The sequence below is a fragment of the Watersipora subatra genome, chromosome 3 (assembly GCF_963576615.1).
Source record: "Watersipora subatra chromosome 3, tzWatSuba1.1, whole genome shotgun sequence".
NCBI classification, from domain to species: Eukaryota; Metazoa; Bryozoa; class Gymnolaemata; order Cheilostomatida; family Watersiporidae; genus Watersipora; species Watersipora subatra.
In genome coordinates, this window is record NC_088710.1 from 58,141,862 (window position 1) to 58,159,509 (window position 17,648).

Sequence of the window (17,648 nt, forward strand, 5' to 3'; positions counted from 1 at the left end):
ATAATTGTTTTATATCAAGAAGAACTGGATTCTATGCTTTAGTTCTATCTATTAGTGAAACAGATCGACACGAGAAATTCAACAGTGTTACTGTATCTACTAGTTTATGCAACTAAACATATGTGCCTACCAGTCTGGAAAACAAGTTTTAATGGCACTGCTGCTATATACTGATAGTGGTAGGTCTGCTATGCTGTTTGAGCTTTTTCATCTGCACCACAAATAGATAATTCAAGCTGACATGTAGACCTACATAGAAGGAAGGATAGCTCATTGGTTTATATTAAATAGGTTTCTGCAATGTTCATGGAGGTAATTGTAGGCCATCATAACGCAAGTTTACGAGGCCATTTTAGAAGCCTAAAATGGCTATAGAGGCCATTTTAGGCCACCAGCAGTGTTTCTGCTTGAATATTCTCAGTTCTTTTCGACTTTAGCGCACCGAACGAGCCTGAGCGACACTCACTCGCATGTGGAATCAGTGAAAATGACCACCGTGAAGGAGGTTGCATTGGTTCGAGCAGAGGAGTCAGTAGCCAGCAGCAAAAGACGTCCTCTCATCATGACTCCATCAATGGAAGAAGCCGAAGAAAATGCAAAGATGTAAGTTATTCATGACTTTTACTAGTTAGTGAGGTAGGAGCTGACACAAATGAGAACTGGCTGGAATCTGTGACACGAGTTATAAGAAAGCCTACATTTTGTTCCTAGATTATATTTTAGCACTTTGTCTGAAATAAAAAAATCATCATTTAAAAATGTATAATTAATATAATAAATAAGTAGTCAGACCTACTGCTAACAACACATTAAGTTCTGAAGAGTGTGTAGTGTTATAAATAACTTGAGTACTGGAATAGATTAATGGCTCTTATCTTTTTTTGAGGCAATATTCCTCTCTGAAGCCACTACAGGTCTGTTTCGTGCTTCTGTACTTTTCACCATCAGGTGACTGATGGTGAATCCACCACCTGTCACCTGAAAAGCGCAGAAGCACGAGACAGACCTGTAGTGGGTCCAGACAGAAACATCATCATGGAAAAGGATAAGTACAGTCAATCTATTCCAACACTCTAGTTATGTATAATGAGCAATATATACATGTATATATATATATATATATATATATATATATATATATATATATATATATATATATATATATATATATATATATATATATATACGTATGAATTACAAATCTCACATTCTGTATGCATTAGATTAAGTCTGATTTAAGTAGCAAACAAAACGTATTTTTCTGATACTTCATATAACTGAGTTTGCATAAAAGATGTGTTCACTTTTGTGACTGATAAACAAGCATTGATCACATTTAGATTAGAAGATTGTTGAAGCATGAGAGGATTTCTATTAAAAATGTAGTCAGCCTGTATTTAGCGTAATGGCATTGCGTATGCGTAAGCTGACATTTAAATAGAAGGAAGACAGAGATATGCGTAGGAAAAGGAGCCTGGATGCTATATTTATATCTTAGTACGCCTTAGCAACAGTCCCATTGACTGTATAGTTATACTTGAAGCATCATCTCCTCCAATTCCAAAACACTCAGGAAACTGCAATAGCTACTGTGTAAATCAGTCGGTATAGGTGAGATAGTGGTAGTCAAAATATAGTAAATGGAATATTGCTTATAATTGCTTATCATTATACTACTATATATTACATTCAAAATTATTATGATCTACTCACTCTCTGATTTTTCAGCTAATAACTTTTTTCTCTACTGGTCAGACTTCTTTTTTTTCTCAACTCTACAGTTATGGATGCATATCTGCTACCAATGTTGTTTGGGATCTATTTCATTTCAATTGATAACAGTAAAGATTCTAAAATTTCATAAAAAATTTTAAAGAGGGTCTAGTTCATTGAGTTTCTTGTTCTCAAACTTTGGAATTGTTTTATAGAAACGTGCTGATTATATAATCACATTTTTATTACTGTTCACTCTCTTAACTTTTTCTTACTCTACTTCTAATAACAAAGTAAACTCTATTGTCATTAGACTTAGAGCTTCAGAAGCACAGATATAGCAGGAGTATGATTAACCTGATTTTTGTGACTAAAATTCTACATGTCAAAATTTTATAGCATCTCATTGTAATGACCAAAAAGTTCTGAATAGACTTTATATGACTTTAGAACGTATATAACTTATATATTTATTAGACGGTATATGACATATATTTATTAGACTGTATATGACTTATATAATTATTAGACCGTATATGACTTATATGTTTATTAGACCGTATATGACTTTCCAAAGATATCACATACTCTTTAATTATTTAGAATGCAAGAATACATTGTTGTAATCAATTATTTTTTTTACTTTTGTTTGTCAGTTGTGTCAGACTTGGCACAGCCATTTCATGTTTTAAATATTTTCGCCACAAGGAACACAGACTGAGAATCCATAATAACTAAGATAAAGAACACATTTTGGTCATTGCTATGTTATTCTGTGTGAATTGATCTGCATGACTGTCTGTCTACCAACACAATCCTTGTTTGTAGTGAAGAGTCAGCCCCAAAGTTTCTGGAAAGACCGGAAACCATGGTGTGCAAGGAGGATGAGACGATAAAGGTTTCTAGCAAATGTCAAGGTACAAATGCATAACCGAATTGTATTGCTTACTGAGATCCTTAGAGACTCACCATATTTAAGTTGTTTTTGACTATAGAAAGATAGCTGGAGGTTGGCAAGGTCATAAGAGGTGAGTTCCCTACAAGGAGAAACTTTTTTGTGTAACTAGTATTCTTATGTCATCAGAGAAACATAAGTGGGCTGAAGTTTAGACAATTATATGAATGGATGTAATGTGATACTTAGGCGAGCCACGACCAATCGTCACCTGGTTTCGTGACGGCAAGTTGATAAAAGAAGACGGAACTTGTCGACTCTACAGCAAGAAGGACGAGTATTTCATGGAAATTCCAGGGTAGTAAATTTATCATAACCTTAGCATATTTATAATAGTGTCTCTTTGTTAGTTTTCTGATTCACTGAAGAAACATAAGGCTATGAAATGCACCTGTCTAACACAGTCATAACAGCCTTCCAGCATGCAATAGAAGCAAATAAAATCAGAAGCCAGTTTCCTTACTTGTCGATTGTTTTGTGCATTTATCTTCTTAAAATATAAAATATTATTATAACTAATACAGTGTTTGATTAGACTGGAGTAGGTCTGGTTGAAGGTGTGTTTATTAATCCAGTGTAATTGCTGTCTAACATACCGTAGCCATTTGTTCAATCAGACAGATTATAATATACTAATATTAGTCTAACTCTGTTGATGCTGTCTTGCAGGTGCTCGATTATGGATTCCGGAGAGTACACATGTACAGCTACGAACTCACAAGGCGCCGTCTTCTGTAGTTTTAACATTCATGTTGAAGGTGACACAACTCTGACAATTAAAAAGATGATAGTTTTCGGTAGTTTGCAAAGATCTTCGCTGAAAGCTTGCTGTTATTTAAGAAAGTATAAACAAAACAAGTAATTTCAGTTTTATAATAGTATGCGTATTTTGATAGGATAATTCTTCAGAGCGGTATGCTTTGGTAAGATAGGTATTTATAACGGTATACTGAGTAAGATGGATTTTTATAATTTTTTGCTAAATCTGATGGACAAACGCGTAACACATTAGAGCAAAACAAAAATCTTCATAATGGAACAAGTTTTTACCTTCTGTTTCATTGTAAGACTAATTTGTGAGTGTTTCCCATGATCTACCACTTCAAAAACTCTTTTGCAAATGCCATTGGAATAAAAGCTCATACGCTCTGCTCTAAAAATTGTTATATTAAATCGTCCTATGTTGTATGACAATTTTATGTAACACTTTTAATTAAAAAAAAATTTAATGTAACGATTCATCCAATATGCTACAAGTAGAAGCATCTTGGGTGCTTTTGTTTATTTGTTACAACCATCTAGAAAATTATAGGAACTGGTTTTGCGCAAATCCATTATTTTGAGGTTTGTTTTAGGCAAACCCATATCAGGTAAACACTGAGTCTTACAATGTTGTACCTGTTGGTGGCTTATTGTAAAGTCACGAGTTAACCTCTCTGTGCCAGTTTGAATAAAGAGCTCTAACAGGTGGCTGTTATTTTCAACCTCGCAGCCGTCTATCGCTTCACTCTGACTAATCCATAACAAACATACTTTATGTCAATGTTTAGCCTGCTATTTGTATTGGGTAGAGTTGCAGTAAGATGTATTGTCTTGGATATTTCACCCTGTGTTTTAAAGAAGTTCAGTCCTAAAAGACAGGTGAATACCTTGGCAGATGTCACCTTTTGAAGCTTACCCCATCTAGGCTGCCTAAAACCTATCACCACACGTGTCGAAATGTGCTTGCACGTAATTCAAGGTTTGGGTAGCTATCTTGAGAATTTGTGTCATTCTCTAAAACAAGAGAGGCAAGTGTAGGTCGGCTGCAGTTCGGAAGTGTAGAACTTATGATTTAAGTGTTGAACTCTGTGAGCCTTAGGCAAAAATAGTTGAGGCTCAAGGTATGACAGAAAAATTAAAAAAGTTTTAAGACTGCAGCAAGAACATTGGTGTTAAAAAAAATGTTATCATTTTTTAATATTTGAAATATAATTCTCAGAAAAAGCAACTGGCCAGTATTCAGGCAAAGAGAGTGTCAACAGCAGCAATGACCAGTCAGTTCTGGCCTTGAGACAGCAAGGTCATTGAGATGTGCGGGCTCTCTCGCGTTTTTTTTTCTCTCTCTCCCTCTCTCTTCTTCTCTCTCTTCTTCTCTCTCTCTCTCTTCCTCTCTCTTCTTCTCTCTCTCTTCTTCTCTCTCTCTTCCTCCCTCTCTCTCTCCCTTTCTCTCCCTCTCTCCCTCTCTCTCTCCCTCTCTCTCCCCCTCTCTCTCCCTCTCTCTCTCCCTCTCTCTCCCCCTCTCTCCCCCTCTCTCTCCCTCTCTCTCCCCCTCTCTCTCCCCCTCTCTCCCCCTCTCTCTCTCCCTCTCTCTCTTCTCTTTCTTCTCTACTCTTCTCTCATCTGCGCTCTTCTTCTTCTTCTTCTTTCTCTTCTCTCTTTATTTTTTGTGCTCCAATTGCCAGTGATAAAAGCTACTCAAAACCTAAAATTATGCATCTATACAGAGTTCAAGGTGTTTTAAAACAATAAAAATAGAAACAAAAAGGCCATATTCTGTTCATCATGGTTCATTTTTGTGCTCTAATTTTGTGCTACAAGGTACTCATATTTGTTGAAAATTTTGTGCTACAAGGTACTCATATTTGTTGAAAACTTTGTGCTACAAGGTACTCATATTTGTTGAAAACTTTGTGCTACAAGGTACTCATATTTGTTGAAAATTTTGTGCTACAAGGTACTCATATTTGTTGAAAACTTTGTGCTACAAGGTACTCATATTTGTTGAAACTTTGTGCTACAAGGTACTCATATTTGTAAAGCAAAGCCAAATGCCATCCAGAAAAATTTGATAATAGTAATAATAATAATGATAATAATCCTAGCAAAAACAAACAAAAAATTAAAAAAAGAGAAGTAGAAAAACAAAGAGTTAAGAAAGCTAGCATTGCCAATTTTCCTTCAGCTTTGACACTACCCCTATGTATCTATTCAGGTAGTTATCTACGCCTTAAAGCTTTAGCGCCTTTGCTTTTTTGAGAGAGGTCGCAACTCCTTCCATTTTGAAACGTCGCTTGTACATATTTCAACGTAAAAAGTGAGATCTTCAATAAGCCATTGCTGGTATTGCCCTATCTTCTAAACTGTTTTGAATATATCATTAAATCTCAGGCTATCTTTTCCTTCAATGACAGTTCTTTCAAATGCTTAGTATAACGCCTAGTTTTTGGCTGCTGCGGTTATTCAGTTTTTCTATTCTATGAAATGAAATAGTCATCCAAGTAACTATTATAATATTTTTAAAATCTTATAGCTAAAATGTTTAGACAAATGGAGAAAGAGAGGGTGAAGGTTTTAGTAACCACCACTAGTTTTTCAATAAAATTTTTAACGCAGGTTGAAATACCGAAGTCATAATGTGTTACTGCAATATGTACCAATATTGGGAGACCAACAGTTGTGCAAGTGAATAACCTTTCTTTGAGTGCCTTCTTCTGAACCCCTAACCTTGTGTGAACTGGTGCCCAGTATAACTGTATTACATGCATGATCATGGTCTTGGTAAGAGCTGTTAATCCTTTTAGAAATGCTTTCCCATGTGTGACCCTTTGTACCTGGCTTCTTTTTCTGTCTCCACCAGCTGTCATTAGTGAGCACGACACGACTCCATCGGACTACAGCGATGACATGATGTTTATAGCCCATGATCTATCTGCTGTCGAAGAAGAGCACTCCACCGATGTGCAGTCTGACAAGGAGGGTCATTTTCTTTCGAGGATGTACGTCGTGCGAGACTTCCATGACTCAGTTAAAGGGGTCTCTTTCAAGTACGGAGAATTGGTGGAAGTGCTCGACACTCAGAGAGATGACAAGTGGTTGGTCAGGAAAAAGGCGGACTCTTTACAAGTCAGTATCTAGTTTTGTACATGCTGTGTTTATATTTTACCTGGTAAAGATGTTAAACAAATTTAGTACCAGCTGCAGATTCAGGTTATAGATTATGGTTATGCCATGAAATATGCTCCATTGGTTTGCACTACATTTCCATTTGCTGCAGGCCCAAATTAAAAGCCAAGAGATTTTCACAGATATGTAATTTTTAATTATTATAAAACATACTAAGAATTATAAAAAGTTGAGGAGCATTCCATTAACCCTTTACTATTGATTTTTCTATTGATTTTTCTATTGATTTTTCTGTTGATTTTTCTATTGATTTTTCTATTGATTTTTCTATTGATTTTTCTATTGATTTGTACAAGTAATAGTGACACTGTTCAGTTTATTAAAAGCTCTCAGTAACGAAAGATCAGGATTATTATAGGAAAGTCAACTACACTTGCATCCTTCTCATAACTTCCACCTTTCTTCTATGCTAAGGCTTGTTTTAGGAGGACATAGATATATAAAAAATTATTTTTTCATTTACAGGTAGTTTATCTTCCAAGATCTTATCTGGCCCAATCATTGGCTGACGGACAAGCTCTATCAGTAGGTGAAACTGCTGCATCTCCAGTCGGGTCACCTAAGGTGTCCAGACAAAAAAGGCAAGGCCTGAGGAAGTCATCGAGTCTAAGGAAAGGGTCTGAGCTTGACTCATCTTCTGGCGAGGAGGCTGACAATGACTCAGGGAAAGAGGTAACTACAAACTTTTGTATTGACGGAGATGGAAATTTTTTTCTCTTATTTCAGCTTTTAAAGTTTGATTTGTTAGTTATTTATATTCTACCAAGTTGTAGCATTTTCTACAACAATTGATGAAGCTCTGTGATTATTTATTTTGGAAATACCTAATAGACTAGTTTTAATTAGTGGCCACACAGGGTGATGTTTCCTGCGGATTTAGACATCAAAGCAGGCCCCAGTGTGTACAGTAAATGTCTCCAATGGCATCGACAGCAGGTGCAGTGAATTGGTGTTTGTTCATAGCCCTTTTAGACCAATCGCTAATTCTATTCAACACTGGTACTGTTTCTTTTTTGTAAAACATTGCCTCATACTGCCTCTTCTTTTAAGGCCTTGAACTTTAGCTAGCTGTTACGTGTGTAATATCCTTTAAAACTGACAAAGCATAATCTTTTTTTATTGCTCCAAGAGTTTTTCAAAGTATTAAAAACAAAAGTTCACTCGCAAAAATTATAATTTATTTTAATGCGTTGATTAGTTTATCTATATTCTCTCTTTATATATAGTCAAGCTCGAGCAGCGCTGGATTTGTGGCAGTAGCTGACTATGAGTCTGCAGAGATAAAAGTACGAGAAGGACAGTTTCTAGAGGTGCTGGACCAGTCCAACCCACACATGTGGCTTGTTAAAACTAAACCAACCAAGGTACTCCATACAATCATCAATATTTGTATATGTTATCCAATGCATTGTAATGAGCGTGTATATTCGCCTTATTGACTATGATATCTTATTAACTATATTAAATTTAATTTATAAACTATGATTTTTGATGGTTTAGATACTATATCTATTAGTGCAGAAGATGACTTATTTAATGAAACTTGGCTGGGAAAAGCATGCGTTCAACAGTTACCTATTAGATCTCTCCTTAAAGATGATCCCGCAGAAAATTTTATTAGATTTTATCAGAAAGTATTGGTATTTTTTCATCTTTTGCAATTGTTTTTGATGTTTGGGGTGAACTGACTGCTGGGATGCTTCAAGACTAAAATCAACAAAACTTGATTGCGATCGAATTGCTCAGATCGAACGAAAATGTGATTATGACGTCTATACATGTAGTTGCAAAGAGACTAACAGAGTAGAGACGGGTGTAAGGTTCTGGTTGTTTCTGTTAAATTTCCTAATTTGACACTGCACTTCACAATCTAGACACCCTGTATAATTCACTGCTAATGCCCATAATGAATGCCAGTTGATCTGTTGTTCTAGGGAGGTCTGTGGGTCTTGTGTGGTCTGTCTGGCTTGCCATGGTATTGTACATTTGATTAGGTGTGACCTTGAAGGCGTTTTTTCTGTCAGCCTTTGAGCCAACAACATGTAGTTTTTTTCAGCTCTTTTTTCGATGCTGTTACTTTTTTTCATTTTTGTATAAGTTTCATCATTACACCATTATCATTTATCATATACATATATAATCAAGAACTAACCAGAAGGGGAATCACATACTATTTAGCAATCTCCTGGACGTGTTATTAAGGTAAATGTTATATCTTTCATTTTATGTGTTTTATTTTATATGTTACCAATGGCTTCACAGATGATCAACTGTATAGTTAACATACTTTCAATAACCATTCATCGACAATCAAGTTATTGTTTTATTGCAGTTTCACGGTGTTGACAAGCATAAATAATAAATTTGAATAGAATATACACCATGCCTCATCACCCTTATGTGACAACATAACTGTGACCCAGGAAATCCGCTACAATACGTAACGCTGCAACTTGAATGCAATAGCCGATATCAACTATAACGACGATAGCAACTGATGACGTCATTTAGCACATGTTTTTTTCTGGTCGTTTTAATCGCAATCATTTTTTGTCAATTTTAATCTTGAAACATTCTGGAAGTCGAATCACCTCAAACCTCAAAAACAATCGCAAATGATGGAAAATTACCAATACTTCCTGATAAAATCTACTCCAATTTTTTCCAAGTTCGTCTTTAAGCAGCAAATTGAAGATAGTTCAGGGCATGTCTATCACTACAAAACAATATCGCAAAATGTAACCCTAACCATCATCTGTACTAGGTGAACCCGAGTCGGGTTGGCTGGATGCCTGCAAGCTACCTAGAAGAGAAGGATGGTGAAGGCTTGGTTGACAGAAGGAACACAAGAGAGGTCTTCAGGGAAGACATCATACAGATCACTGATAAGGCAGCCGAGGCTAAAGTCAAAAGAAAGTAATAAAATATTATAACTCTTTATGAAAAGTGTGATGTGCCCTCAGTAACGTTCGGGCGTATTAATTAGTTCTAGCTACCTTGCTCTTTGGCATCTTGGGGGTATGGAAACCTTGTCTCCTTGTTCAACACACACTATTATCGTAAATGATGTCAGTGATTGTCTCTCAGAAAATTATTGTTCTACAAATGCGTATTTTAAAAATTATTTATGGAAAACCTGCTACTTATCATGCAGCTTCATTATTCAAAAAAGCTGACGTTCTCTCTATACAACAACTTTACCTACAGTGTCTGTGTCTCTTAGCTCATACAACTATTCTTTCCACTTTGAATCTCAACCTGCACCATACTAATACTACCTTACTTGACAGTCTAAACTCTCCTTACTTAAGCCAGCCGCTATGTCAACTTGTGGCCAGAGAAAGGTCTCATACCAGATGTTTAAGGCCTGGGCCAGTCCTCCTGTTTATCTCAGAGAGATGAGATGTATTGCTAAATTTAAAGTGGCACTGGCGCAGTAGTATCCACTGGATAATCTGGGATCGCCCAACCTTGGGTTTTCTGTCTCGCTGACTTTCAGGCCCAACACCTTGATTAGCTATGCTATTGTGCATTGAGGCCTGCATCACTGTTTTTAGTACTAATAATTAATAAAATACCCATATATATATTTTTTTCTCTTTTTTATTATTACTAGTTTCAGATTGTTTATGATCGATGTGAATGAAACAAAAAACTAAAAAATATCACAGTTAATGGAGACCAGCTCTTCCTGCAACTGGTAGAAAGCCACAAATTAGAGTCTGTCTCCATTTTTCCATGCATTAATTTATAAGACTTAAGCTAATTTGTCGAAAACATGTGGTTTATAATTAAAATATTTGGGTCACCATGTTGTCTGCCTGTTTGGCCTTTGAACGTTAAAAAAAATATTGCCGCTAAATCGTACCTTCAAAATAATTATTGGGAATGACTGACTCAAGGAACCTACATTGTATGAGTAATAATAAGCAAGGGTTTTTCTAAGAGGCTAGTTGTAAACTAACAGCTAATCATGTGATAAGGGTAGTTGAACTTACATTGACCTTGGCCTCTATTCTCCTCCCTTGCAACAAGCTTGTTAGCAAAGCAGCTATGAGGGAGGAGGTTGGGTTAATCTTTGATGCACAAAGAATGTGCAAGTTGAGGTACAGAGTAAGAAAGGATAACTCTAAATTATTATAGAGGATGTTTTAGTTATACTACTTCAAGTTTCTCTAAAAAATCATAATTATACTTTTAAAAGCAATTCAAAATGTTTTTTAGAACATGTTTTCAAAAATTTTAGCATTATCTTCCATGTTGATTGCTGCCTAGATATGCCCTGGGAGATCTTATCGAGGCAGAGAAGGACTATATCACTGACCTCGCGGAGCTCATTGAGCAACTGGATGCAGAAGATCCAGTGCAATTTAAAAACCAAGCTAGCATAGCCTCAGAGCTAAGAGACCTGGCCGAGTTTCACAAGGGTCTATTCATGCCAGAGCTTGTCAACTGCCTTTCATGTCCAGCAGATGCAGCTAACGCATTCATGAAATGGGTAATTATATAGAGTTCTTAAGTTCAAGGCCATAATGCTTGTTCAGATAGTAACTGGAAAGCAATTTTATTCTGAGCACCTTTCTTATATAGAGATCCTATGAAGCATAATAAGGAGCTGGAGGCTTCATGCCCAGACAGACCATCTAAGATAAATTTACACTCGTAAAGAATCACTCGATGACAAATTTAAAAAGATTTGATCAAAGAACATAGATATTTTTCTATAATTTGACATTTTATTTGTGGCTTTATGTGATTTGACTGCCAGGGTGTTTCAAGATTAAGATCGAAAAACCTAGATCGCCGTTAAAATGCTCAGGAGAAAAGGATTTTCCAGGTTTCCTCAATAATGACGTCAACAGTCATGTAAATTGTTTATAAGCGATAAAAATACGGTCTCATCAGCATCTGGTACTCATATGTTGACTCAGGATTCTGAGGAAAACAATGACACAAATTCTATCCAACCAATCTTTTGTTCATTTGTTTCATCTATAGCAATGTATCTGAGGCTAAATTTGAAGTTTTATTCCCACAATCATGAGGAAATACAAAATAAAATATATGTCAATAGAGACAACTTATAGAGACAATAAAATAACACTGCAACTTGAATGCAATTTGCCAATGCCATAACGGGAGAGATAAACAGGAAGTGCAACTATTGATGCCATTTTTGGAGAAGTATTTCTTAGGAGTGTTTTAACTGAAATCAGGTTTTGCCGATTTTATCTTGAAACATCCTGCCAGCTGGATCACCTAAAACAACTCACAAGTAATAGCGCAATATGTATACTTTTTGATAAAATATTTTCAAATTTGATGCGAGTGACCCTTAAAGTTTTTTTTATGGTTTTTTAAGTGTTTTTATGGTTTTCTTGCCTTTACGAACAAATATGAACTGAAACCTCACAAAGCACCTACATGAGATGCCACCAACAGGGAAAAGGATCTCATACTGTCATATGTAAGGATGTTTTAAATTCATGATCGTTAAGATAGTTTCTTTTAGCATTCATGTAAAGCTGGCCACTTGCAACACCAGTCTCTTTTTTCCGTCTCTCGCTATCTCCTTGCCTTTTATTTCTTTATATTTTTTTCTCTCTATCTCTTCTCTTTCCTTTTCTACTATCTCTCTTCCTCTCTCTCTCTCTCTCTCTCTCTCTTTCTCCTCTCTCTCCATCTGTCTTGCTCCACTCTCTCTCCATCTCTCTCTGTCTCTCTCCTTTCTCTTCATCTGTCTCTCTCCTCTCTCTCTCTTCTCTCTCTCCTTTCTCTCCATCTGTCTCTCTCCTCTCTTTCCATCTGTTTCTGTCTCTCTCCTTTCTTTTCATCTGTCTCTCTCCTTTCTCTCCATCTGTCTCTCTCCTCTCTTCCTATTTGTCTCTGTCTCTCCTCTCTCTCCACCCGTCTCTGTCTCTCTCCTTTCTTCCTATTTGTTTCTCTATTACTCCCTTTGTTTCCTTTCTCCTCCTTATCTTTTTTTCCTTCCTTCACATTCTCCCTCTGCTCTTTTCTCCGACCTCTCTTTTTTCTTATCCACGCTGTCTATTTCTTTTTCCATCTTTTCCCATTTTCTTCAGTTTTTCTCTTTGTTTCATTTTTTACCTGCCTCTCTCTTTAGCCCTTTCTTCAAGTTCATCGTTTGTTTTTATCCTGCTCTAACTCTCCGCTGCCCTCCTTGTCCTATCTTCTCGTTCTACTTCTCTCTTTTTTATTTGTCTTGCCTTCCCTTTTTTCTCTGTCTGTCTCGTCATTTCTGCCTATCACTTTCTAGCAGAAGTTAGGGCTGGTGGGAATTTGCATAACCTTACTAAATATTTATACTTTCAGTTTTCTGAATACACATACTTTCATGTATATATTAGTATGACATCACACTCATGACTGATAATTCCATTCTCCTTGACTCCTGTTGGCAACACATTCTCTTTTAATACTAGGCTGATGCACAGCTATTTCTGCTCGCACCTTTGCTACTGCACCCAGTCGAAACAAAGTCTACGATCCAAATGTCTTACCCTGTCTTTACCGCTGTGTGCCACCATGTCTTTACCTTGCCACTGTTTGTGCATGGCTATCTATGTTACAGCAACAATGGTTTGAGTCTTACGTGGATTACTGCAGCCACAGAATTGTTACAGAAGTGGTACGTCTTTAAATTGTGTAGCTAATGAAAATCATCTGTATAGATACAGTTTATAGAGTTCCTATCATCTGTATAGATACAGTCTATAGAGTTCCTATCATCAGTATAGATACAGTTTGTAGGGTTCCTATCATCTGTATAGATACAGTTTATAGAGTTCCTATCATCTGTATAGATACAGTTTGTAGGGTTTCTATCATCTGTATAGATACAGTCTATAGAGTTCCTATCATCTGTATAGATACAGTTTGTAGGGTTTCTATCATCTGTATAGATACAGTTTATAGAGTTTTTATCATGTGTATAGATACAGTTTATAGGGTTTCTATCATCTGTATAGATACAGTCTATAGGGTTCCTATCATCTGTATAGATACAGTCTATAGAGTTCCTATCATCAGTATAGGTACAGTTTGTAGGGTTCCTATCATCTGTATAGATACAGTTTATAGAGTTCCTATCATCTGTATAGATACAGTTTAAAAGGCTCCTATCATCTGTATAGATACAGTTTGTAGGGTTTCTATCATCTGTATAGATACAGTCTATAGAGTTCCTATCATCTGTATAGATACAGTTTATAGGGTTTCTATCATCTGTATAGATACAGTTTATAGAGTTTCTATCATGTGTATAGATACAGTTTATAGGGTTTCTATCATCTGTATAGATACAGTCTATAGGGTTCCTATCATCTGTATAGATACAGTCTATAGAGTTCCTATCATCTGTATAGATACAGTTTGTAGGGTTTCTATCATCTGTATAGATACAGTTTGTAGAGTTTCTATCATCTGTATAGATACAGTCTATAGAGTTCCTATCAACTGTATAGATACAGTTTTTAGGGTTTCTATCATCTGTATAGATACAGTCTATAGAGTTCCTATCATCTGTATAGATACAGTTTATAGGGTTTCTATCATCTGTATAGATACAGTTTATAGAGTTTCTATCATGTGTATAGATACAGTTTATAGGGTTTCTATCATCTGTATAGATACAGTCTATAGGGTTCCTATCATCTGTATAGATACAGTCTATAGAGTTCCTATCATCTGTATAGATACAGTTTGTAGGGTTTCTATCATCTGTATAGATACAGTTTGTAGGGTTTCTATCATCTGTATAGATACAGTCTATAGAGTTCCTATCAACTGTATAGATACAGTTTTTAGGGTTTCTATCATCTGTATAGATACAGTCTATAGAGTTCCTATCATCTGTATAGATACAGTTTTTAGGGTTTCTATCATCTGTATAGATACAGTTTATAGGGTTTCTATCATCTGTATAGATACAGTTTATAGGGCTCCTATAATCTGTATAGATACAGTTTATAGGGTATCTATCATCTGTATAGATACAGTTTATAGAGTTTCTATCATGTGTATAAATACAGTTTATAGGGTTCCTATCATCTGTACTGTAAAATTAACTGTTTTTTGTATTTGAATGAAAAACTTGAAAAGTCTCATGCGCTGATATGAACTATATGGTTAAACACACCAAATTGCTTAACGAATTTGATTGCATAGACAGAGCTAGATTTGATTATCGGTATAAACAATGTGTAATATCACCTTGAAACTATTTACTGTGAAATATTTTGAGTTGTTTGTATTCTTTTCTGCCAAATGGTATAGAAAGTATAATTGCTAAGCTAATAAATGTAATAAACCAAATACAGTTCTAGTTTTATCCTCAGCTTTCAATTAAAATTGAATTGTGAACATGAACAATTATTAGATACAAGGCTCTAGTTATTGTCTTGTGTCTGTTTTCAATATATTTTCATCTTTCAGGATGCTGTCAAGGTACACAACATGCTAAGTTTGGTTTTTGTATTTTTTATAATTTGTCTTTTGCTGTGTTTGTGGATGATATTGCTTGCACATCGCTACGACACATTCAGTTTGCGCTTGATAAACTAACAAACTTATCGAGTGAACTTTTAAAGTATTAGTTTCAATAGTGTAGAAGCATATCATCTGCTCTGAACTATTTTTTAATTATTTTTTAATTATTTTTTAATTAAATAAATAGCTTAATAGCCAAATTGATTGTGAGGAAGTATTTGTCAATGAACTTGTTAAGATTAACAGCTTGCTTGATTTTTGTTTGAATGGCATGCTAGATCAAGTTGTATCAACTACTAGTGAAAACTGATATATTCAGTAGATAATCTTTCATATTCTCTACAACTTTGTAGACATGTTTTGTGTCTTTACATTAAGTTAAACTTGCAAGAAGTTAAACAGTTTGGCAAAATTTTCTCAACATTATCTATTTATTTGTCTGCTCCTAATGAAGATATGTGTATAAACTCTACCATGCTGTGGTTTCACTGCATATCCTCAATTTTATAGGCTGACTCTAAATATGACGGAACACGACAGGCTAAACTCAAGTACTTTGCGAAACCAATAAGTCAGCTCAAAAGATACGAGTCATTGTTAAAGGTAAATTTAGAGTTTTATTTTTAAGGTTAAAAAGTTTCCAAACCGTTTACAAAAAGTAACACAAATCAGGCTCATGTATAACCCAAAGAAAACAATACGTATTCTCTAGGAATAGTCTATAGGAAACTGTCCTCTATCAAAATTGGATAGGAATGGTGATTTCTAATTGAAAAAAAATTGGAAGACAAGAATGTCTTTAATTTATAGTATTGGTATTGGGAGTTTTATGTTATTATCACTTCTACAAGGGTGTCAACTGGTGTGATTGTCCCTCAACTAGACAGTTTTGAGTCCTGAAGCAATGTTTTTGATGAAAGTTTTCAAATAAGCTCCCATCTCATATTTCCTGAAACAAGATCAGAACTCAAGCGTTAGGTAGTCTACAGTATCAATTTTAATCCGGTACATACAAGTTCTACCACTGCTTTTATGGCGTTGCTTTATCTACTAATCTTTTTAAACAATTTTTGAGAGTTGTCTTCTCTTGACAGGATTTTATTCGATACACGACAAGGGCTGGTGAAGACTGTGCTTCGCTAGAGAAGACACTGAACATGCTCATGTCTATCATCAAAGCTATTGACGATCAGCAGATCTTGAACAACATCTATGGAGCTCCTGAAGATTTGAGGTTACTGGGAAACATTCTCAGACATGTGAGTATAACTCCGCAAAATCAACCCTATTGATGTATAACATGTGCTGTAAATTCAGTGTTGTATTTATTGCATGACTTTTTTTATGATTCATTCAGGCAAGAATTTGACTTCACTATGTGGATTCTGCTCATCGTTCTACAAAAGACATGACTATTGATGTTTGAAAACATTTTCTTCACTCAAAATTACTATTTACATTATTAGTTCCAATTAGTTTTTAAAAAAGCAATGAGAGCGAGATTGTTCCAGTTTTTCAATAAGCATTTATGGTTGGGTTGGTCAGGTTGGTTAGGTTGGTTAGAGTTGTCTAGGGCAAGTTCAACTTTATAGAAATGAAGAAATGATGAATATTGTTTGTGCTTTCATAGCATTCCACATTTCAGTGCTAAAATTTACATATTTTGTTATTATCTGTGTACCTGACCTTAATAAAAGGTTGCATTTTGAAAGTCTCATCTTGTGTGTTACCAGGATGCAGTCACAGTTTGGGATAACGAGCCTGAAAAAGGAAAGGACAAACTACGACACGTGTTTCTATTTCCAACTGACGTCGTAATGACAAAGCCCGGCAAAGTTGGTAGTGCTGAGCATTTTGAATACAAAAGTAAATATTCGGTGAGTAACAAAAGGAAAAATCTGTAAAATTGCTTGAGTGTGTCTATTTGCTGGTGTTTTCTGGGCTTACTGCAGAAATATAAGTTGATGAGTTAGCGAAGAGGCTGGATTAGAGTAGTTGACCAGAAGTGTGCTTGTCAACTAGAGCATCATTCAGATAAATAGTTATACAATTAAGTATGATGATATATGCAATGATAAATGAAATAATATATATACTACTATATTTAACTGCTTAACTACTTGACTAAAGGTAGTTAACAAGCGCATATATGATAGGTTTATTGATCACTATACTTATATATATTATTATATATAATAATATACATAAATATAATAATAAATAGAGTGTTGGCGTAGATTAACTTACTGGAGTACTTGTGGAGTCAATAAAATTCTATTTTGCACTTCTGCACTCCTCAGGTGACTTGGTGGATTTTACCAGTCACCTAAAAAATGCAGAAGTACAAAACAGAGCTGTAGTGACTCCAGAGAAGAACACCAAGCTGAAAAAATATAAGTAACTTTAACCTATGCCATCGCTCTAGTTATTTATAATACTCCACACTTTTCAGAGCACAGAGTGCTGTTAGCAGTAGGCCTGACTACTTATCCATTATAAATATAGTAATAAATATTTCGAATTTCAA

At 35.3% G+C, this 17,648-nt stretch overlaps 1 protein-coding gene across 1 annotated transcript in view; it reads left to right on the top strand.

Moving 5' to 3' along the window:
• Positions 1–487: 487 nt before the first annotated feature.
• The window catches only part of LOC137390792 (obscurin-like), a 33,122-nt gene continuing 15,961 nt past the window's right edge, over positions 488–17,648 (top strand). The window contains exons 1-13 of the mRNA XM_068077109.1: positions 488–603; positions 2,494–2,630; positions 2,858–2,966; positions 3,338–3,426; positions 6,288–6,553; positions 7,079–7,285; positions 7,840–7,977; positions 9,378–9,529; positions 10,889–11,111; positions 13,206–13,262; positions 15,632–15,724; positions 16,216–16,380; positions 16,855–16,998. Coding sequence (XP_067933210.1) covers positions 488–603; positions 2,494–2,630; positions 2,858–2,966; positions 3,338–3,426; positions 6,288–6,553; positions 7,079–7,285; positions 7,840–7,977; positions 9,378–9,529; positions 10,889–11,111; positions 13,206–13,262; positions 15,632–15,724; positions 16,216–16,380; positions 16,855–16,998 — 1,896 coding nt within the window. The remainder of the gene's footprint in view (positions 604–2,493; positions 2,631–2,857; positions 2,967–3,337; positions 3,427–6,287; positions 6,554–7,078; positions 7,286–7,839; positions 7,978–9,377; positions 9,530–10,888; positions 11,112–13,205; positions 13,263–15,631; positions 15,725–16,215; positions 16,381–16,854; positions 16,999–17,648) is intronic.